Source organism: Capricornis sumatraensis, chromosome 6 (assembly GCF_032405125.1).
Source record: "Capricornis sumatraensis isolate serow.1 chromosome 6, serow.2, whole genome shotgun sequence".
Lineage (NCBI taxonomy): Eukaryota > Metazoa > Chordata > Mammalia > Artiodactyla > Bovidae > Capricornis > Capricornis sumatraensis.
The window spans coordinates 111,683,583-111,705,325 of NC_091074.1; the positions used below are offsets into that span (position 1 = coordinate 111,683,583).

General features: G+C 54.7%; 1 protein-coding gene across 4 annotated transcripts in view; it reads left to right on the forward strand.

Moving 5' to 3' along the window:
* RGS3 (regulator of G protein signaling 3) overlaps positions 1 to 18,733 on the forward strand; it is a 137,997-nt gene extending 119,264 nt beyond the window's left edge. For 3 of the 4 annotated variants that reach the window (XM_068974437.1, XM_068974435.1, XM_068974436.1), the window contains 6 exons: positions 1,880 to 2,842; positions 11,465 to 11,529; positions 15,731 to 15,832; positions 16,203 to 16,264; positions 16,880 to 17,046; positions 17,815 to 18,733. In XM_068974437.1, coding sequence (XP_068830538.1) covers positions 1,880 to 2,842; positions 11,465 to 11,529; positions 15,731 to 15,832; positions 16,203 to 16,264; positions 16,880 to 17,046; positions 17,815 to 18,000 — 1,545 coding nt within the window. In that variant the 3' untranslated portion in view covers positions 18,001 to 18,733. The remainder of the gene's footprint in view (positions 1 to 1,879; positions 2,843 to 11,464; positions 11,530 to 15,730; positions 15,833 to 16,202; positions 16,265 to 16,879; positions 17,047 to 17,814) is intronic. The other variant, XM_068974438.1, reaches the window with a different exon arrangement.
* Positions 18,734 to 21,743: the final 3,010 nt, after the last annotated feature.

A 21,743-nucleotide genomic window follows, 5' to 3' on the forward strand; every position in this document is an offset into this window, starting at 1 on the left:
TGAGGGTTTCCTGGGTGGAGAAGTCTTCACCGTGGAGCTGCAGGCAGGATTTGCAGGGCAGGCAGTCCTCGGAGTAAGTGGGCCCCTGTCTTTGCCTGTACCTGGGAACCAAACTTTGGCCAGATCATCCTGCAGTCCTCTGAGGCTCCCCGTCCTGGCTCAGCAACTTTCACCCTCCCACAACCCAGGAGGTAGAGGTGGGAGGGGCTTTCACTTTCATCCTCCCAGGTGGTGGTTTTTACCCCACTGGCCTTTCACTTCCACTCTGGTGCTCCCAGACGCCACTCTGACCCCTGACACGTGGGTGCGGCAGCTGCCCTGGGCTGCGGCTGGGCCCCTTATTCCCAGATGCGACGCCTGGCCGGCCCAGGGCTTAAAAGAGTTCCCAGCTGCAGGCATGGCCTTCCAGTCTCTGGCAGCTGTGCCATAGCGGGTAAGTCCTTGTTCTTTGGGCCCAGCTTCTTCATCCATCAAACAGACATTAGTGGTCTTTACAGTAAGAGCTCTTAACCTATGTTCTGAGGCATTTACCATGAAATTCTCCGCCTGTGTGTGTGTGTGTGTGCTCGCTTATCTGTATAGTTCTCATAAGTGTGTGGCATCTTCCTCTTTTCATTAGTCGTATGTCCTTGTGGCCTCTTCATGGACGGAACCTGGGCTCTGAGCAGTTCCCGGTCCAGCGCTCCAGGTCCTTTACTGTGATGGGGGGGAGGGGCCAGCCTAGCCCAAGCCTGACCCATTTTCCCATGTGGCCGTGACACTGGGACACCCCTGACTTTCTCTGAGCCCCAGTCTTCCTGTGAGACAGCTGCTTTTCAGACTCGGAGTAAGGGCAGTATTTTTCCCTTTGCAAATGAAATCTGCAAGAACCCAGTGAAAACTCCAAGGATTCTGAGGGTGGTGTGTGAGGCAGGAACGCGTCCTCTTTTGTTTGGACGTGCAACTCCTGAGGTTCCTCCAATCACAGTTTAAAAAGCACGGGGTGAGTGATCCCTCAGTGAGGTTCCACGTGTCTGTGACACCTGTCGAGTACAGGTATGCGCAGTATTTTGAAGTTCTGGTTTTCTCCCAGTTTACTAGTTTCAAAAAGAGCTGAACATTCAGAGCAAGTTCTTCTTCAAATGACTCACTAAGGCTTTTGAAAGACGTTGGTTCAGGTGGAAGACATCCTTTGGCTAGGTCTGGGATTCTCTCACTTGGTAGCTGCTCTGGCTTGGGGCTTGGTTTGATTCTGGTCCATGAAGGCCAAGGCTGTCTGCTTCTCATTTATTCACAGAGCGACTTACAGAGGGACCGTGACACCCCCCTTTGAGGGCCACTGGGAGCATTACATGTTACTGTTAGTGACTCAGTTGTGTCTGACTCTCTGTGACCCCAGGGACTATAGCCAACCACGCTCCTCTGTCCATGGGGTTCTCCAGGCAAGGATACTGGAGTGGGTTGCCATTCCCTTCTCCAAGGGATCTTCCCGACCCAGGGCTCAAATCCGGGTCTCCTACATTGCAGATGGATTTTTTTTTTTTTTAAACCTTCTGAACCACCAAGAAAGCCCCCGGGGAACATTACATAAGAGGGGTTTAATCTGCCATGGGTCCTGGCATATGAGAGAAGACATATACTGGTAACTAACCTCTCCCTCGTCTCCCTTAAATGACCAACCATGTTTTAATGGAGCGCAAGTTTCCAGCAAGGCAGTAAGGATGGGAAGCCCGTATTCAGCTTAGCCAAAGGGGCTGTCGGGTCTCCACGGGGCGCTTTGGCTTTCACACCGTGGGGTGCAGGCTGTGGGCTGTGGATCGCCGCCTCATTTTCAGTGACACTGACTCGTGCCCGGTAGCCTCCTCTTGTAAGCCTTTCTCATTTTCTCTTTGTTTCACAGATGTTTGAGGGATCAGAGGCGGATGAGAAGAAGGAAATGCCCGGGGAGGAAGGGAAGGGGCCAGATGCCAAGGACCCCTCACCCAGCAAGGACCTGTCTCCTGGCCAGGAGCCTCTTCCCGGACGAGAGCTTCCACCCAAAGAGGACTCCTCTTCTGGCCAGAAAGGTTCTGCTGGCCCAGAATCAACGCCCAGCAAAGACTCATCTTCTTGCAAAGAACCTCCTGTGCGCCAGGAATGCTCGCCCAGCAAGGACTCCCCACCAGGCCAGGAACACCCTGCAGCCGCAGTCTTCTCTCCGTGCCAGGACCTTCCTGCTGGGCAAGAACCCTCTCCCGGCCAAGACCCTCTAATCAGCAAAGACCTCCCTGCCTTCCAGGAACCCCCTGCCCAGGACCTTCCGCCCTGTCAAGACCTGCCCCCCGGCCATACCCCCCTGGCAGCTCAGCCCCTTGCTGAGGAGACCACGAGCTCTGGGGACCCACCAGCAGCCACAGGGAACCCGCCCATGGCCTCCAAGCCGAACTTCGTGATCCCCGAGGTCCGGCTGGATAGCACCTACAGCCAGAAGGCAGGGGCGGAGGGGGGCAGCTCGGGTGACGAGGAGGACGCAGAGGAGGCCGAGGAGGGGGAGGAGGATGAGGACGAGGACACAAGTGATGACAACTACGGAGAGCGTGGGGAGGCCAAGCGCAGCAGCATGATCGAGACGGGCCAGGGTGCCGAGGGCGGCCTCTCGCTGCGCGTGCAGAACTCGCTGCGGCGCCGGACGCACAGTGAGGGCAGCCTGCTGCAGGAGAACCGTGGGCCCTGCTTCTCCTCCGACACCACCCTGCACTGCTCGGATGGCGAGGGCGCCGCATCCACCTGGGCCATGCCTTCCCCCCGCACCCTCAAGAAGGAACTGGGCCGCAATGGAGGCTCCATGCACCACCTTTCCCTCTTCTTCACAGGACACAGGAAGGTAAGGAGCCCAAGGGTGGAGGGGAACAGCGTACATGACAGGGTTGGATGGGTCCAAGAGCTGCAGGGAATGAATCTTGGCTTTGTCCCACCTCTGCTTTTGTCCCAACCTTCCATTAAGCCTTCTACCCATTTAAAAGATGATAAAACTGAGGCCCAGAGGGACCAAGAAGGCAGAACTTGGACTTAAACACAAGACTTTCTGACTCCAGATATTCTTACAGCTCCATTTTACCGGGGGAATCCACCAAAAGTAGGGCAGGTATATTTGGATCTTTAAGATCCAACATGCTAACTGGAGAAATAGTCATAACTTACTCTTGGTCCAAGCCTAGCCAGACTAGAAATCTGTCAGCCCACAAGCGTGACAGCACGAGTTTCCTCCATGCTGGCATTATTCTAAGCAATTTATATGAACTCATTAAGTCTCACAGCTGCCTTAGGAGGTAGACACTGTTGTTGCCTGCAACGGATGAGGAAACTGAGGTACTGGGAGGTTATGTCACTCTCATTGGGTTGCACAGTTTATAAATGTCTGAACCAGAATTAGAATGAGGCTCCAGGGCTGGAGCTCTCAACCACCGTGCTCTTTGTCTCTTGCAAATATTTATAAATAGATGAATAAGTGTTTATTGATTTCCTGCTGTGTGCCAGGCCCTGTGCTCTGTGCCACAGCAGGGGCCACAGAGATGCGTGAGGCTGATCTCAGCCTGTGAGGAATGTGTTTTCTGTGTGGGCCAGCGGGGTGGCCAGCAGTGGAAAGGCTGCAGCATGGCTTTGAAGCCTGTCCGTGTTCATGCTCACTGTCTCAGTCAAGCCCAGCTCTGCGACCCCATGGCCTGTAGCCTGCCAGGCTCCTCTGTCCATGGCATTTTCCAGGTAAGAATACAGGAGTGTGTTGCCATTTCTTCCTCCAGGGAATCTTCCTGACCCAGTGATCGAACCTGCATCTCTTGCTTTGGCAGGCGGATTCTTTACCATTAGCCCCCTGGGAAGCCCTTGAGGCCTACTGGCCAGTTTGAATCTGGTCTCTGTCCCTCACTTACTATGTGGTCTTGGGTGAGCCACTCAGCCTTCCTGAGCCTTAGTGTCTTCTCTGAAAAGCAGAGATTAATAGCACTTAGAACCCATGGCAATTGAGGATGAGCCCAAAGAGCCTGCGGCTTCCCTGGTAGCTCGGACAGTGAAAAGAATCTTCTTGCAATGCAGGAGACCTGGATTCCATCTCTGGGTTGGGAAGTTCCCCTGGAGAAAGGAATGGCAACCCACTCCAATATTCTCACCTGGAGAATTCCATGGACAGAGGATACAGTTCATGGAGTCACAAAGAGTCAGACACGGCTGAGCTACTAACACTCTCACTTCACTTTCTAAAGAACTTGGTGCCTGATGTCATTAGTCTAGGCGCCAGGCAAATGCTGTGGAGGTGCTAACAGTCAGTGTGGTGCAAGGTGTTGTTATGACAACTATTGTGAGGCTGAGGAGAGTGTGGGGAGGAGAGACCCCAGGGCAGAGGGCCACCAGGGAAGGCTTCTAGCAAAAGATGCTCCTCAGCTTGGCTTTGAAAGTTGAACAGGTTTAGAATAAACAGAGAGGATGAGGTAGGCATACTGTGAAAGAACATGACCTGGACTAAACTCTGCAGAAGTTAATTTAGCTAGAACAAGAGATTTCTAAAGTTCATGGATGGCTGATGCATGGCATGCATGCTGCCATTCCTGCCTCCAAACCTGTGGCAGACATGACTAATGGATTTCAGCACACTTCCCCACCAAATTGAGACATGGCCTCAGAAGCCTCTGCAGCTTCTCAGCCACTAGCAATAAGGCTGCTCAGCACGAGGGATAACACCTTCTGCTGAAAGGTGCCTATGCTGGAAGGGAAGGTTGGGGCCCTCCAGAAAAGGGCCTTAAACTTTGTGTCCAGGAATTAGAACTAAATTCCAAAGGCAAGGGGACAGGATCTATTTCCTCATCTGTAAGCGCCATTGATGTGCTCTGAAATCATCAGGGAATAGGTCATTAATGTATAGATTTTTAATTCCCCTCCCTAGAAGCTGGAATCAGAATTTCCAGGGGGCAGTGCCCAGACCCTGCGTTTTAAACCAGTCCCTCAGGGACTGGGACATTTCGCATAGTTTGAGTATCACCATCTAAGGCCATTTTTTCGGAGGCAGTTTCTATAGGGAGGAGTCCAGATCTCTGTCCTACTGAAGTGAGGCTTCAGGCCAACTCAGGCCAGGCCTGGACATTCTCTTCTGGACGACGGCTGAGGTCCAAGGACCCACACCCACCTTGGGCCTCGCAATCTCACTTTCTCCACCAGACCCTTCCAAGTTCTGTCCCATCTGCTCTTGCTCCAGTACAGATATTTATATACAGATACATTCACACACATTCTCACATACATTTCTAGTTCCCCAAACCAGTTGATCTCAGCTCCAATTTGGGGGCAGATATTTCCGCCTGGTAGTCCAGCATGCTTAGGCCAGCTCTCTCTCCTGTCCCAGCTTCCTCCTTTGGGAGCTGAAGGTTCCCACTGGCATCCTCCCACCCCCCACCCTCTTTTGGCCTGTTGCCTCCTTTCTTGGTCTTGAGTGACTAGCTGGCAGGGACCTCAGAGGCTGCCACCCTACCACTTGGCTTCTGCTTGCCAGGCCTTGAGTCCTTCAGCGTTGTTCATATCCTTCTCCTTCCAGACAGCCAGCTTCAGTAAGAAGCTAACCCTTGTCAAGGGGAAGGGCGGTCTAGGCTGGACAGAAACCCTGGTGTCCCCTTCCATCCCTCACTGGCGGTGGGACTTGGACAAATCCCTGCCCTTCTCTGAGCCTCAGTTTCCTCATCAGTAAAATGGGTATTATAAATACATAGTACCTCTGTCATAGGGTTACTGGGAAGATTAAAGAGCCTGACTTGGGTTAAGCGTTCGGAAGAGTGCCTGGCACTCAGCTCCTGCTGGGTCCTCCATAAAGGGGATCATGCTGACGACAATGGTTGTGATGAGAAAAAGGAGGACAGCAAGAGCAGTAGCAGTCCTCCCAGCCCGCACCCCAGCCCCACCCCCGCCTTTCTAGCCTTCACAGCACTGCTGTAAGCTGGGACCAGTTGTACTCATCTCACAGTGGGGAGTCTGAAGCCTAGGGAGAAGGCTTTGTCCCAGGCCACATGACGATGGAGCCGGACAGTGGCCTCACCTTGTCCAGCCCTCTCTGAGCCTGTCCTAAACCCTGCACACCCCTAGCAGGTGAGGGGCAGCGGGTTGGGGACTGGCAGCTGGGGGAGGCGGCAGGTTTTCCTGTGACTTCCATTTTCCCGGTTTGGGCCTGGCTTTTCAGGGAGGGTCCATGGATGCCAACTAACCACAGTTTCCAGGCAGAGCCAGGCAGGAGGTGAAGAGGAGAGGGGTGAGGTCTTCAGGCTGTGGAGTCAGACAGACTGGGTTCATTCTCAGCTCTGCCTCGTCCCTCCTGGTCTTGAGACCTTGGCCAAGTTATTGAGCTTCTTTTTTTTTTTTTTTCCCTGAGCTTTGATTTTCTCTTATAAAACAAGAGTGGCTAAGTCTTCAGGGAGTTGCCCCAGGGATTCAAGGCAACTGCAGTATATTGACAGCTCTGTGCCCACAGTAGTGATCCTGTGATACAATGAGACCCAGGAGGGCCAGACAGAGCTCCTGTGGCCTTCGGCCAGTCATTGTGCTGCCGTGTGGCTAAACCGAGGCTGGCCATAGTGCAATCTGTCTGTCACAGAGGCAGCAGTCCTTGTGTTACCTCTCCCTGCTGCTGTGTTTAGGAGTATCTGAACCAGACAGACCTGAGAGATGGAGCACTCGGCCAGGATCATCTTACAGGTGGGCTGCCTGAGGTCTAGAGAAGAGAAGATCCCCTGGGGTTATCCCGTGGGGTATCCTGAGGCTGGGTGCCTCTTGTGCTGGGTCGAGTTGTCCCACAGTGCCCTCTGGTGCCAGACCCGCACCTTGCCAGCTGCTCCCAAAAGGGTCCAGCAGGACAGATTTTCTGGGCCTGTGTCTGTCCTTTTCCTGGGGGCCAGGGACACTCCAAGAGCATCTGTGAATTTCACCCCAGCCTGGCCTGGCTCAGCCCAGAATCATGGGTCATTCCTTGACAGCGGGGAGAAGAGGCTGTGGCCCCTCCCTGGCGGTGCTTCCTTCTCCCCTCCTGCAGGAAGCCAGCCTGGGCAGAGGCTGTCAGGGGAGGGTGCCTGCCCTTCTGCACTGTTTCCCATCTAGGTTGTGGTTCAGACAAGGGAGCCCCTAAGACGCCTTCCAGCTCCAAGGCATGATAGCATCTTCCAGCCTCCTACCTGTAAAAAGCCTAAAGGATTCGTTCCTCTGTCTAAACAAATAAGTGTAGAGTTTAGTCCCAGTGTTTCTGCAAAGTTCCATGTGGTCTGCCAAGATGGTCTGTGTCAGAGAGAGGAGCCAGGTATGGCCACGTGGCCCCAGAAGTCAGGTCAGGACCAGCAGGGGGAATCAGGTGAGGCCCTGCTTATAGGAGACCCCTCGGTCATGGGTGGGGTCTGCAGCCAGACCTGAAATTTTTTTTGCTACTGGCGAGCTCCGAGAGCCCAGGCAAATAGAAATAGCAACCTACTTCAATACTCTTGCCTGGAAAATCCCATGGACAGAGGAGCCTGGCAGTCTGCAGTCCATGGGGTCACAAAGAGTCGGACATGACTGAAGTGACTTAGCACACAGCTCTGGGCCTCAGTTTCCTCAGCTGGGGGGAAATAACAGCAAAAAGCTCTTAGAATTGTTGAGAAGGTTAAATTAAAGTATGACACAGCACTTTAGCACATTGCCTGGCACGTAGTGAGTAACAGCTCTAACCACTAAAAAAATATAGTCACAACCTGAAAGCAGAGAGTTATTTAGTTTGGTGGGAATGACTCCAAGCCTGGGAGATAGCATCTCAGTATATCTGAGAAAACTGCTCCAAGGAGACAGGAGGGGAAGTCAAGCTATATACAAGTTTGCAGACAGTCTGAACATCAAAGATCAAGTTAAGAAATTTAGCATTCTATGTATGGGAAGATGCAAACCTCTGGGCTCACTGAATTCATTCCTTGCGTGTGCACCTCAGCTGACTGGGGCCGATCCTGTTTCATTAGGAGTTGGCAGATGGCTGCTTCTTGCGTTCCCCAGCTCCTCAGCAGTCACTGTTGGTGGTGGTGTGTGTGTGTGCTGGGGGGGTGGGCAGCATCCCCGGCCTGCAGTTTTGGGAGCCCTCGTTCACATTTGGAGGCCAGAGATCACTGATGGCTGTGACATTTCTTGTTTATTGATATGGCAGGAGACAGTCTCAGTTCATACCACTATAGCTACGAGTCATCAAGCACTTCTGCAGGTGTTCATTAATCCATGTAACACCCCTTTGAGAGGTCCAGTTACTATCCTCATTTTACAAATAAAAAAACCGAGGCACAGAAAAGGGATATAATTTGGCTGAAGTTGATTAGCTAATGAGTGACTGAGCTAGGATTCAAATCCAGGCAGTTTAGCATTTAACTCTTAACCGTGACTATTGTAATAGTCATAATAACAATATAAACAGTAATTATTCCTCCAGTCCCTGGAGGTGGCCCGGTGGGAACTGGGCGGGCCTCAGGGACTGTCTGGAGTGAAGGGCGGGCTGAGTGGTTCTGGGTTCGTCTCCAGTCACCTTTCAGCACGGAGGAGCCAAGGAGCAGCGCAGGGGAGTAGATGGGAAGGAGAGATGCTTTGTGTGCTGAGCCTCAGGCAGGCCTTACTGCAGCTCCCGGAGACAGGAGGCTTGGGGGCCACGCTGAGCCTGGAAATCCAAGCCCTGACTTTCCATCTCATCTCTTTCTGGCACACAGCACCTCCATGGGGTGTGGGTTTCGCTGGCTATTTTGGGGGCCGACCCCCAGGGCCTGAGCTCCCTGGCCCCTCTCTCAGGCTGATTGATGAGAGCCGGCCCTGGAGAAGATGACCCCCTCCCAGCAGTGGAAGGAAGAGCCTGGTTCCCAGCGGTGCAGAGCCTTGGGGTGGCGGGCGGGGCGGGAGTGGTCCCCAGGCCCATTGTGTGGGGCCGATAAAGTGCGGAAGCTGAGGTTAAATGGGAGGAAGCCCAGCGCTCTGGGCCCTTTCCCACGGGTGGGGGCTTCAGGCCTTGCCTGGCCAGGCCAGACAACTGTGACCTGTGTGCAAGGGCTTGGCACTGACAGCAAAATCACTGGGCGCTGAATGCTGGCAGTCCCCAGTGCCTGAGGGCGCCCTGTGTACCAGTCGCGCCTTGGGGGCCCAGACTTTATCCTGGTGAGCCTCCCAACAGCAGGGTGATGCCTCTGCTGGAGCTAAAGAAGCTGAAACTGAGAAAGCCTGGGAACGTCTCCAAAGTTAGTGGAGGCAGCATCCATACCCAGGCTGCAAACTGTAGATCCGGAGTCCCGTGCCATGGCTGGGCGTGTGCCTGTGTGTGCACGTACACATGTGTTTACAACCTTGGTGGGGCAGCGTTCTCAGGAAAGAGGTGGCATTTCCCCTGAGTTGTTCATTGAAAACCTTCAAAATGTGTCCCGTCCTTGCATCTGAGTAGCAGCATCCTCTGGTGGAGAAACATAGGCCTTAAATTCAGACAGACCTAGATTCCAGCTGTCACGTAAACGCTGGGTGTCCTTGGGCAGATGACTTAACTTCTCTGAGGTTCTGTTTACTTTTATGGACTTACTCTGAGATTAATGAGACAGTGTCTGGATAATGTCCATTCTGAGGTCTGGCCTATAGCATGAACTCCATGAATGAAGCTATAACTCATCCATCCATCCATCCATCTCTGGGTCGTTGCCCCACTGAGGCTGGTAGCTCTGGCTATATCTGGATTAAGCCCACTTTTCTTCCCAGGATTGAGAACATGGTATTTTAAAGTTCAGCCCATTTTCTTTATTTTACAAATGAAACTGAGATCCAAGGTGTGACTCGCAAGGAGTCAGAGTGAGAGTCACACCTGGTAGCCTTCCGACTTGTCTTAGGATGTCTCAGCCGCAGCTATTCCAACATCTCAATGCATTTCCTGTGCTTCTGCTCTGGGGTGGCACTGTAGGGGTCTGATTTCTTCAGGGGGAGGATGGACACACAGAGGCAGGGGAACAGAGGGCGGCCCCAGGAGAGACGGTGGGAGTCTGGAGTGGTGTGGAGGAGAGGAGGGGTGACAGGGTGGGAGGGTGTCAGGATTGGGCAGAAGAGGAGAAGGCCTTCCAGGAAGGGGGCACAGCATAAGCAAAGGGAAGCGGGGTGGAGGTAGGGCAGGGCAGAGTCTGGGGGCTCAGTGGAATAGCAGGAAATAAAATTGCAGGCCGTTAATCAAGCAGTGAAGCCTTCAAGATACATCCTTCCCAACCTGCTTTCCCTCTCTTGATTCATTCATTCATTCAAGTATTTCTTGAGCTCCTAACATACACCAGGCCCAATCAAGGTGACCTAGACAGAGGTGAAGGCAGACAAAGGCCCTGCTCTTGGGAACTCACACTCCAGTAGAGGAGACAGATTGGATAGAAGCCATGTTGGATGCAGCGGGGACCTCAAAGGGGTAAAGAGGGCACAACCTTGGCCTAGGAGTCAAGGAGGGCTTCCTGGGTGAGGAGGCATTTAAGCAGCTTACCTGAGGTCTAGGTCTTTGCTGAGGCTGGGTCTTGGAAGGAATGGGAGGTGAGAGAGTCACCAAAACATCTCCCAGGGAAGGAAGAGCGTGTACAGAGCCCGGCTGGGAAGGTTTTTGGTGGGAATGGTTTTCGGTTGGAGGGCAGTTTGAAGAGGTTGCTGGAGCAGGGGTCAGCCCAGAGAGATAACCGACGGAGTTGTAGCTGATGGTGATACGGAGCTTTCTGCCCAGATCCGAAGATGGTAAACCCTGTACACCATGTCCTGGAGTTTGGACATTGTCTCAAGGGTACTTGGGAGCCATGGAAAGCTTTAAGAGACAGGCAAGAAAGTGAAAGTGAAGTCGCTCAGTCGTGTCCCACTCTTTGCAACCCCATGGACTGTAGCCTCCCAGGCTCCTCCATCCATGGAATTTTCCAGGCAAGAGTACTGGAGTGGGTTGCCATTTCCTTCTCCAGGGGATCTTCCCCACCCAGAGATTAAACCTGGTTCTCCTGCATTGCAAGCAGACGCCTTTACCATCTGAGCCACCAGGGAAGCTCTTAAGGCAAGAGAGGTGCTCTTGTAGGTAATAATGCACTTCACACGCTGCTGACCCACCCCAGGTCTCTTTAAAAACCTCAGGATCCTGAGTTGGTTAGTCATTGTGATCTCCATGTTGAAGTTAAGCACTAGAGGCTCAGAGAGGGACAGCAGTTGGCTAAGTCACACAGTAGAACCTTGACTGAAGCTTTGTCTCTGTCCTGCCCTGCCTCCGTGAGTGCTGTGTTTCTGGCTGCTCCTGCACAGGCTGCGTTCCTAGGTGCTCGAGGAGGACACTCTGTGAACAGGCTGCTCCTAGTAGCGGGGTCTCCCTCCCTCCGCTGTTCTTCAAGGGGTGGGAGCATGGAGGTGGGGGTGGGCTGGTTGGTGGGACCTGCTAGATCCCTGAGCCTCTCTTTGCTCAGACAACAGCCCAGGTTGCAACGTGTCTGTGTTTTCTCTGCAGATGAGCGGGCCTGACACAGTAGGGGACGATGATGACACCTCCCGGAAGAGAAAGAGCAAAAACCTGTACGTTGGAAAGATCTATGGTCCTCACGCTCGTGATGGGGGCGGGGTCGGTCCCTGCACCCCTCTCCTTCCCGTCCTCCGGCTTATTCTCCATGCCCAGTGGGCCAGGGGCAGAGGCAGGGAGAAGGGGCTGCATCCAATCCTACCCTAGACAGACACTTATGAAAAGTGGGATCTTGGGACCTAGCTGTGGCCCCAAGGTGAGGTCAGCCAGGGTCCTGAGCACCCAGCACCGCCCTCAGCATCCATCCACACAGAGTGAGGCAAGGTGCTGATTTAGTATCTGGAAGCCACAGGGAACCAAGCAAAAGCAAACAGCTGGGTTGCCCTGGCTCTGTCCAGCTGCCAAGCCAAGCGGTGGCCAAGTGACCATGACGAGTTCTTCACTCCCTCTGAGAAAGGGCTGACTAGCCTGGTCACGAGAGTCCCCTTTCTCCACTGAGCTCTTGAATGCTGGCAGTCCTGGGCATTGCCAGGAGGGGGTGCTGCAGGCTCAGAGAGCCGATCCCATACGCCCCATGCCTTTCTGCCCCCACCCCCTCCACATAATTTATACTTTCGATTTGGAAGTTTGTTAGAGGTGCTCAGTTATTAACAGAGAGTGAGGGGTTTTCTCCATGGTCTCCTTGTACCCCGGGCCATGGAGACTGTGGGCAGGGACAGAGGAGAAGGCGGTGAGGGACATGGTGGCCCTCAGAGGGAACCCCCTCCGCTCCAGGTCCTGTAGAGCCCACTGTCGCACACCAATTAGGCCGGCCTTGGGGTCGGGGCCCTGACTGCGACCTTGGCTCAGGTCCACTCCCTAGAAACTCTCTCCCCAGCTTCCCTGCCCTCTCCAGTTTCCCGCAGCATTAGGCTTCTCTCACTCTGCAGCCAGAACCGTCGCATTTTCTAGGGAAGGTGAAATGCACAAAGATGACTCTTTGTACCAACCATCCGGTGAAGGCGGCACCAGAATGGCTGAGGGTGGCACTCCCAGGAGTGCGGCAGTGGAGGGCAGCAGAGGGCAGGCATCCAGGGTGCTGGAGCTCTCCTGCCTCGCCCACTCTGGCCTTCTTTTCAAGTAGGGCACTGCCTCTTGACGACCCATGGCTCACATTCTTAAATGCTTAGGCGAGGATTCTTAGAATCTGCAATGATAAATGGCTCATATTTATTGTGCTAGGCACTGTTCTGTGTGCATTTACATATATTATCTAATTTGACCTTTGCATTCACGCATGCGTGCTTAGTTCTGTCTGACTCTGCGACCCCATGGACTGCAGCCTGCCAGGATCCTCTGTCCATGGAAGTTTCCAGGCACGAATACTGGAGTGGGTTGCCATTTCCTACTCCAAAGGATCTTCCTGACTCAGGGATCAAACCTGCGTCTTTTGCAGTGGTAGGCGGATTCTTTACCACTGCGCCGCCTGCCTTTACAATACTTTAAAGAAAAGAGAAATTATTGGAGTATAGTTGCTTTGTTTATTAGATTTTCTTCCCATTTAGGTCACCACAGAGCACTGAGTAGAGTTCCCTGTGCTGAACAGTAGGTTCTCGTTAGTCATTTGTTTTATACATAGCTGTGTGTATGTCAAACCCAGTCTCCCAGTTCGTACCCCCTCCTCGGTAACCTTAGGTTCGTTCTCTGCATCTGTGTCTCTCTTTCTACTTTGCCAATAAGTTCATCTGTACTATTTTTCTAGATTCCGCATTTAAGTGACCTTTATCATAATTTTTATTTTACTCTCCTTTTTTCTTATTTAACCTGTTTTACAAATGAGTAAACTGAGGCAGAAAGAGGTTAAGTCGGTTTTCCAAGGTTAAGTTTCTTTTCTGAGAGTTGAGATCTGAAACCTGGCGTGATGGCTCTAAAAAAGTAAATATGTATGCACATATATTTAAATTTTTTTAATTTATTTTTTCCCTTCAGTACTCATTATTTACTTATTTTTTTGGCCTCATGACGCAGCTTGCAGTATCTTAGCTCCCTGACCAGGGATCTGATCTAACCCAGGCACCCTGCAGTGGAAGCAGAGAATCCTCACCACTAGCCCCCCAGGGAATTCCCACAGAGCCTGTTATTTCTAAGCAGAGCACCCTGAATGAGGTCTGCAGCACCCCTGTTAATTAGCCTTTGAGCTCCTAGTGATGGGAGCCCATTCTTCAGAGGCTACTTGCTCCATCTTTTCATGGCTCTGATTGGAGGAAAATGTCCCTTTAGCTTCTTCTTGTGGGTCCCAGTTCTACTCTCTGGGCCCATGTGGGGCATCTCTGACCTCTACCATCCTTTCTTGAGTTACCTGGGTAGCAATCAGGGATTTTTGAGGCCCTCTCCAGCTGAGCCGTATGGCTGTGAGTCTGCCCAGCTGTATATCTAGGGATGAAAGGCTTGGCTGGGCAGGCACTTCAGACTCCTCCAGCCACAGGGAAACGCAGTGGTTTCTGAGCCAATAAAGAGCCCAAGTGGAAGGCAGCAGCCTGCAGGTTGGACCTCAGGCAAGCTCTCCTCCTCACCCCCCTCCCCTCCCCCCAGCTTCTATGTCCTGACCTCGATAGTGGGCCAGGAGCAGGGGTCTGAAACAGAGCACGGTGCCCCAAGAAGCTGGGCTCTCTCACTCCTAGCCCCACCAAGGCTCTCAGAGGGCCTTGATCCTCACCGGAGGGCTGCCCATCCCTGGACTCCTTGGCCTTATCTCATTGGCTTGGAATCTGCTAGAGCAGGGTCCTTACCTCTAATCAGCTGCCCTAGGACCTCAGGGTCCGTATAGATAAGCCTGAGCACTTTTGCCCCAGCCACTGTGCTAAAGCTTTTTGTGCATTTTTCCCTTGCCTCGAAACAAGCCCAGCAGATGGTAGGTACTGTCATCATCTGTGTTCAACAGATGAGAAAGCCTGACATTCAGAGAGGTTAGGTAACTTGATAAAGGGCACACAGCTGGTAACAGCTGGGGCTGGGAGCTGAACCTGAGACGGTCTTGCTGCAGCACTTCTGCTCCTAACTTCCACCTGCACCGCTCGCCTTCATTAAACAGGGCAGCCTGTTGGTCTTAGTAACCTCTGAAGCTCGGATAACTTCAGAAGTATGCTGCCCAACGTATAAAACACATTGAAAGTCCATTATTTAAATTTCTTTTACACTTACTTAGCTTTACGATTTTGATAACACATTTTAAATTTTACGCATTTAATTTTTCGGTTCAGTCAGCATTTGTCATCTTTAATCAGAAGGACAGAGATCAAAAACTAAAACAAAAAAATGTGTTATTCAAAAGTCATAAGACTAAGTAGGCATAAAAAAGTTAATTTGTTTCAAATGACATTTTTGAGAGTTTATGGGCTTTGTACTTTTGAAGTGATTTGAGCTTAAAACTTGAAACTTCATGGGACATTCTGCATATTCATGGGTGGATATATCCAAAGCCGATGACGGAGACTGAGCAGTCTGCTGGCAGGAACTACTCTCTGGGAGGTGCCCAGGTAGGGGTCTAGGGACTGGGGAGGCAATCATGAGCAGGAGACACTTAACCCCTTTCTTGCCAGCAGCTTGCCCACAGGCTGAAATCTTCCCTGGGGGAGGGGCAGGGCTAAAAATGGCTCTTGGCTAAAAATAGCCTGTCCTGCCACCCTGGTGGGCAGAACCTCCCTTCCCTCCCGCCTTCCCTCCCAGCAATTTGCTGACTTGTTTTCTCCTCCTTCCCAGAGCGCTGCCATGGTAACGGGGAGGCCAGTCACAAATAACGGGTTTGGCTTCCTGCCTGGGCGGGCCCCAGAGGCCGCCCCTTACAGACACATGCCCCTTTCACGGGCTCCCTCTCAGGGTTGGCCAGGAGGGATATTTTTTTTTTCCCTGCTCCCGTCCTGGACCCTCCCATTTCCTGGCTCCTCCTGTCTGAGTCCCAGCCTGGCCTGTGCCTGGGAGTCCAGTCGTCCGGGGGCCGGGATTCCAGTGAGTGCTCAGCTGCAGCCCGCACCGTTGCCGCCTGGTACCAGGTTGGAATAGGAGCCTGGGGGTGCTTGCAGCAGACCGTCCCAGGCAGCAAGGTGGGGGGCCCTACAGCGATGCTCCGAGGCATGTACCTCACTCGGAATGGGAACCTCCAGAGGCGGCACACCATGAAGGAGTAGGTGCCCCTCGCCCCAACCCTGGCCCTCCCAACCCTGAACTGGCAGCAGGCGAGTGGACCGGGCTTACCGACCCCTTCTCTGCTTCTGTCCCCAGAGCCAAGGACATGAAGAACAAGCTGGGCATCTTTAGGCGGCGGAACGAGTCCCCTGGGGCCCAGCCAACGGGCAAGACAGACAAAGTGATGAAGTCATTCAAGTAGGTCCTCTCCGGCACCCCTGGGTCCCCTCAGACACTCACGGGTCCCGTGGGAGCAGGGTGGCTGGTGGGTGTGTGAGGGAGAATGCAGTTGGCTGATCCAGCTCGGGGGTGATGGAGGCTCCTGTGGAAGGAGCCTCATACCCGGCATGAGCAGCATGGATGGGGAGCCACTGTCCCAGGAAGGACGGCCGGGGAGGGACAGAGGTGGGGGTAGAAGTGATGCCGCCGGCCCCAAGAAAGGGGGTGGGCCCCCTGCTGTGCTCCTCATGGGGCTCAGCTACTTTCTGGGGCCAAGGACAGCTGACAGGGGTCAGCTCACTTCCCTGAGCCTCCTGGCCCCTCACTGTGCCTCTTGCCTCCCCCTCAGGCCCACTTCAGAGGAAGCGCTCAAGTGGGGCGAGTCCTTGGAGAAGCTGCTGGTCCACAAGTGTAAGTGGGGGCCCCCCGGCCTGTCCCCTCTCTGTAGCCTGTCCCCCGTCCTCCTCTCCTCCTCTCCCAGGCTCAGAGAGTGCATCTGGCCCCGGAGAGGCTGCCTTTCCCTGTTTCCCGGGCCCAGTCAGGGGTCCCCGCTGTTGGGAAAGGCTGAGGCCCTTGGTCTGGCCGTGGAGCCTGCTGCTGCCAGCCCCTCCCTGTTCACGAGAGCTGGCACTGCCTGCCGCAGGCCTTTGGGACCTGTGTTGTCAGACCCGTATTCCCAGAATAACAATAAACACTTCCATGTGCTGAGGGCATACGCGGGGCCAAATATGCCTGTCATCTCGTGGATGGGAACCCCTTCTGATCCTCACTAGGATCCAGGAGGTGGTTCCCATTTGACAGATGAGGAAACTGAGGCACCGATGGGGAGAGACCTGGCCAAGGCCCATGAAGAGGCAATACAAGGGTGGGGACCATATCCTGGGTTCCTGGCTCTCAGGAGCAGGTGACCTTCCTAAGCCCCCAGCATCTGCACCCAGAATGAGCCAAGAGGGTCCGCTGGGGGTGCCTGAGGGCAGGAGGGGCTGGTTTGGCCTCTCACCTCAGGGTCTGGGCTTCTCCTCACAGATGGTCTAGCGGTGTTCCAGGCCTTCCTCCGCACTGAGTTTAGTGAGGAGAACCTGGAATTCTGGCTGGCATGCGAGGACTTCAAGAAGGTCAAGTCACAGTCCAAGATGGCGGCCAAGGCCAAGAAGATCTTTGCTGAGTACATCGCCATTCAGGCGTGCAAGGAGGTAGGGCTTTGGGCTGGGCCCTCAGGCCCCCGTCCCCATGCCCAGTGGCCTCTCGGTGAGGGGGCTGGCTGGAAGCCTCAAGGAGGGGCTCAGCCTGGGGAGAGGCCAGAGTGACTCTTAGAGGCCAAGTGCCCAGGGTGAAGAGGAAGCAGGCTGGGGTTCCCGGGAAGAACAGAATCCTGACTGATAATGCAAATGGCCACTGTCAGGGGCTACTAGGTGCCAGGCCCATGCAAAGCCCTTCACAGATGAGCGCTCATATTTAACCTTCACGACAACCTGTAATATAGGTTTTAATATTATTTTCATTTTTAAAATGAGGAGACAAAGTCTCAGAGAGCCTAATGTCTACTGAGTGCTTCCAGTGTGCCAGGCGTTATCTTTTTTAAATAAATGGTTGTTGATGCTAATGTTCACAGCTCTTTGAGGACAGTACTGTTATTCCAGCCTATAATTAAGACAGCCAGGGCTCAGAGCACTTAAGCTATTTGCTTAAGGTCACACATCTAACGTGGCACTGCTGGGATTTGAACCCAGGTAGCCTGACCCTAGAGGTGATATTTTCAGGCCCTAAAAACTCTACCACCCCTCCAGTCAGTGACCGAACCAGGACTTGACTCTGCTAACCTATGGGGTTCCCCTCTGAACCTTAGGATGTGGAGTAGAAGGGCTTGGAGGTGAGAGACTGGGCAGGTCCCGCCCCGGCCGCCGGCCCTCAGGAGCAGCTTCTTGCAGGCGGCCCTGACCTCACCGCCCTCCGCCCCACAGGTAAACCTGGACTCGTACACACGGGAGCACACCAAGGACAACCTGCAGAGCGTCACTCGGGGCTGCTTCGACCTGGCGCAGAAGCGCATCTTTGGGCTCATGGAAAAGGACTCGTACCCACGCTTCCTCCGCTCGGACCTCTACCTGGACCTCATTAACCAGAAGAAGATGAGTCCCCCGCTTTAGGGGCCACGTGGGTAGAGCTCAGTGTTCACACCAGGCGGGCTGGGCCCCTTCCCACCTGCCTCCCTCCCCCCTGCGACAGAGGGGGCAAGCAAGCCCCCGGAGGCTGCGTCCGGATAGACAGACGGACATTTGGATGTGAGGCCTGGACCGAGAGAGGCCCAGGCCACTGGAGAGTAGAGGGACTGGCCCCACTGGGTCCCCGCTGCCCTGGTACGAGGGGGCCCAAGGGCCTGGGCAGGTCAGGGGCCCGGGCTAAGACAGATCCGGAGCTGCTGCTCCCTGCTGCAGAGACTTCGCAACGACCAAGTTCCTTAAAGAACTGGCTGGTGGGGCAGGGGCCGAGGCCTGGGCTCCGGGGCTCTTTGGGGGAGCTGCTGGGGCTCACAGCTCAGACCCCTGCCTTGAGTTTTATTTATTTAAACAGTAGTTGGATGCTTGGCACATCGTCCTGTAATAGGAAACCTTTGCCTCGTCAGTTTTCCTACTTTACAAGTGCAATATTTTAACCAACGCCTTGTGAAAAAGCCGCCTTGCTGAGAAGGTGGGCACCATATTCCAGTTTCAGGGGATTCACTGGTCCCGAGCCCCTGTGGCGGGCAGCTGGGCCTGCTGGACGGATAAGGCCCAGAGGGGCGGGGGCTGTAGTCTGACCTCACACCGAAATCCAGCCCCCCCTGAGTGAGGGGGGTCCCCCGGGGGGCTCCAGGAAAGCATGGCACCCTCAGACCACACAACGGCCGAGTTCTGGAGCAAATAAAAGGCCTGTGTTATTTTTGTTCTTGACCCTTTCTGTGCGTTCCTGGTTCCGAGGCTTCCCTGGGTCACCGGGGCTGGGAGGGTTGGGGGGGGGCTGCCAATCACGCTTCTCTCTTCCCATCACCTGCCTCCCATCTGGTGCCGGTGCTGCTCGCGGACAATCAGTCGCTGCCTCTGTGCGTGAGCTCTGCCAAGCTTGTCCCACTTACCATTGCATCTTCCCCATGAGCCTGGGAGGTGGCCATTATCCCCATTTTACAGATGAGGCACGTGAAACCCAAAGTAAGGCGACTTGCCCAAGGTCACACTGCTGGCCAATGGCAGCCAGCAAGGGGCTCAGCCTAAGCCCGCCTGACTGCACAGCCTGCTCTCTGGGTTGCCAGCCTCTACCGGCTACTGGATGAAGTCCTAGCTGGGCTGCTAACTGGCTATGTGGCCTTCAGCAAGTTCCTCCAATTTTTTCTGCCCTGCCACGCTCTGAGATTCTAGGGGAACTTACAGGAGGCACAGGGATGGTTGGTGGAGGTGGGTGAGGTCAGGATCTCAGGCAGGGTGGCAGCTGCAGGCGGGTGGGCTCACGGAGGCCTTTACAATGGAGAAAGAACTCAGGAGGTGACAGGGTGGGTCCTTCTGTGGCCCTGGGGGAGACTTCCCCTCTGTACCTAACAGGAGATACACGTTTAGGAAAGGCCAGGTTGAGAGGAGGCCCTGGACCGCTCGCTTTGAGAGGTGGAAGAGAGCCTGGCCAAGCTGATGCAAAAGCTGCCCCTGATGCCCACAGGTACCACCTGCGAGGGTCTGGAGGCAGGGACCAGGGTGTGGCCTGAGGTGGGGACAGGCTCCCTGGGCTGACTTAGATGAAGGCAGACAGAGTTACTGCAGGAGGACCCCATCTCTTTGGAGCTCGTTTCCTGTGTGGGGTTTCGGGTTCAGGGCTGCCCACTGGGGACTTAGAGATGCCAAGGATAGGGGGCTGTGCAGCCACTCTCCTCCCTGCCTTCCCTTGCTGGTCTCCCAGGGCAAGGACACCCCAGGACCCCCCTGAACATGGAGAACATCAGAAACCGTGGTCTCTGGGGTCCTAATGTCAGGCTAGGCAGACAGCAGGTGTTTAATGAGTGTCACGGCCTGTTCCCCCAGCACCGGTACGTGAGCTCCTCCGGGAGTGGGGCTGGGTCTTCTCCCTGGTGCCGGGGGGCCTGGCCAGGGAACCCTGTCTGGCTTTGTAAATGGTGAAGGGCTTTCTCAGGGCGGAGCTGCCAGTGCCTCGATGACCCAGAGGGATGGAGGACAGAGATGCACGCCTGGATCAGAGTGAGGGATGACACTCTAAGGTGTAGTCCAGGCCTAGAGACTTGGGGACCTGACACCTGGGTAAACTAAGGCCCAGAGGGGACTGCAACCCCACTCCTGATCCGCCAGAATGGTAGCCGCAGAGCTGACATTGGCACCCAGGGCTTCAGGGTCTGGGCTCACCTGGCCTTGCTGGGGCGAGGAGGAGGGGACCCTGGGTCTGGGAGGAGACTCACCTTCTCCTTTCCCTAGGTTCCAGGGAGTCAGCCTTGGGCTGGGCCCTCCATCTTTCCCATTCCCAAGTTGCCATGGAAACCTCAGGCCAGGAGAACCAAGTCAGGCAGATGGAATTCCCATTTCGGAAGGCCCCACTGCCTGGTTTCCATTACTCACACCCGGCGCCCTTGGCCTCCAAGCTGCTTTGGCTACACAGAACAGCTGGAGAGCAGCCTGGAAAAGCGCCTGGATCTGCCTGCCCTACCCCCACTTGGACTCCCGAGGGACTTGGGCACAGCCCTCACCGCCTTAGGCCGGAGTCCCCTTACCCTGGACTGTTCCCCATTTCTTCTTTCGCATGTGGTCTCCATCTAGCAACCCCAGGCCAGTCGATGTGGGATCTGAGAGCTGCGAGGTCACCACGTCCTGTCCAGCTCCCTCCCCATCTCACAGATGGGAAGACTGAGGCAGAGGGAGGGAAGCAGCAAATGTGTAGAGGTGCAAGGCCCAGGCCCTGGAGTCAGGCTCTAGGATTCACTTAGCCCCTGGTTCTGCCCCTTACTACAAGCTGCAAATCTTTGGAGAAAAAAAAAAAAAATCCTGTAGGCTCTCTGCCTCAGTTTTCTCATCTGTAAATTGTGCAGATTGGCACCTACCTCAGAGTGGCAGTGTCTCAGCGAGGCCGTTTGCAGCAAGTTGAGCCCAGGGCCTGGCAGAGGGACCTGCTCCTCCAGCACAAGCTGCCGTCAACCATGTCACTTTCAGGGTCACAGGGAAGTAGCCAAGCTCACTCTACCTTCGTTAGAGTGGACAGGGAGCCTGAAGCCCGCAGATCCCTGTCCTTCCAGGAATGGTTTTGCTGGAGAACGAAGCCAGCCTGTTCCGGGGAGTAGGTCACAAACAGTCTGTCCCTGTACCGCTGCCCAGTCTTGGCCTGGCTGCGGGCAGCTGGGGTCAGCTGGCAAACTGGGTGTGGAGGGTGAAGAGGGGATAGGGCAGCACAGTAGGGCCTCGCGGTGGATACCGGTGGGAGGGGATTCAGCCCTGGCCTGCCTGTGGCAACGTCACCCAGCTCCGTTGTGGACCAGTCAAGTCCCTCGTGCTACTGGCCTCTTGGCCTGGCTGGAGGCAGGTACGGCCTCCTAGACTCTCCAACCTGGAAGAGACCATCCGGGTCCCACTGCTGGCTGGTGCCTGGGTCCCTTCTTGGGTTTCTACTTGCATCCCTCCTGCGATGGGGAGCTCAGTACCTCCAGAGGTGGCCCAGGAGCACCTGGGAGCCTCTTGGTTCTCAAGTTCCTCCCCAGTGAAGTGGGATCCTGGGGTGGAGGTGGGGCAAAGGAGGTAGGTCAGCAATAGCCCGCAGAGGCCTCCTGCCCAGCCAGGCCCCCACAGGCTCAGTTAGCCACCTTCCCTCCTTCCCCACCCTCTGGCCCTCACCAAACTCCCTGAGCTCCCTGCCCCCACCTCCCTGCCTG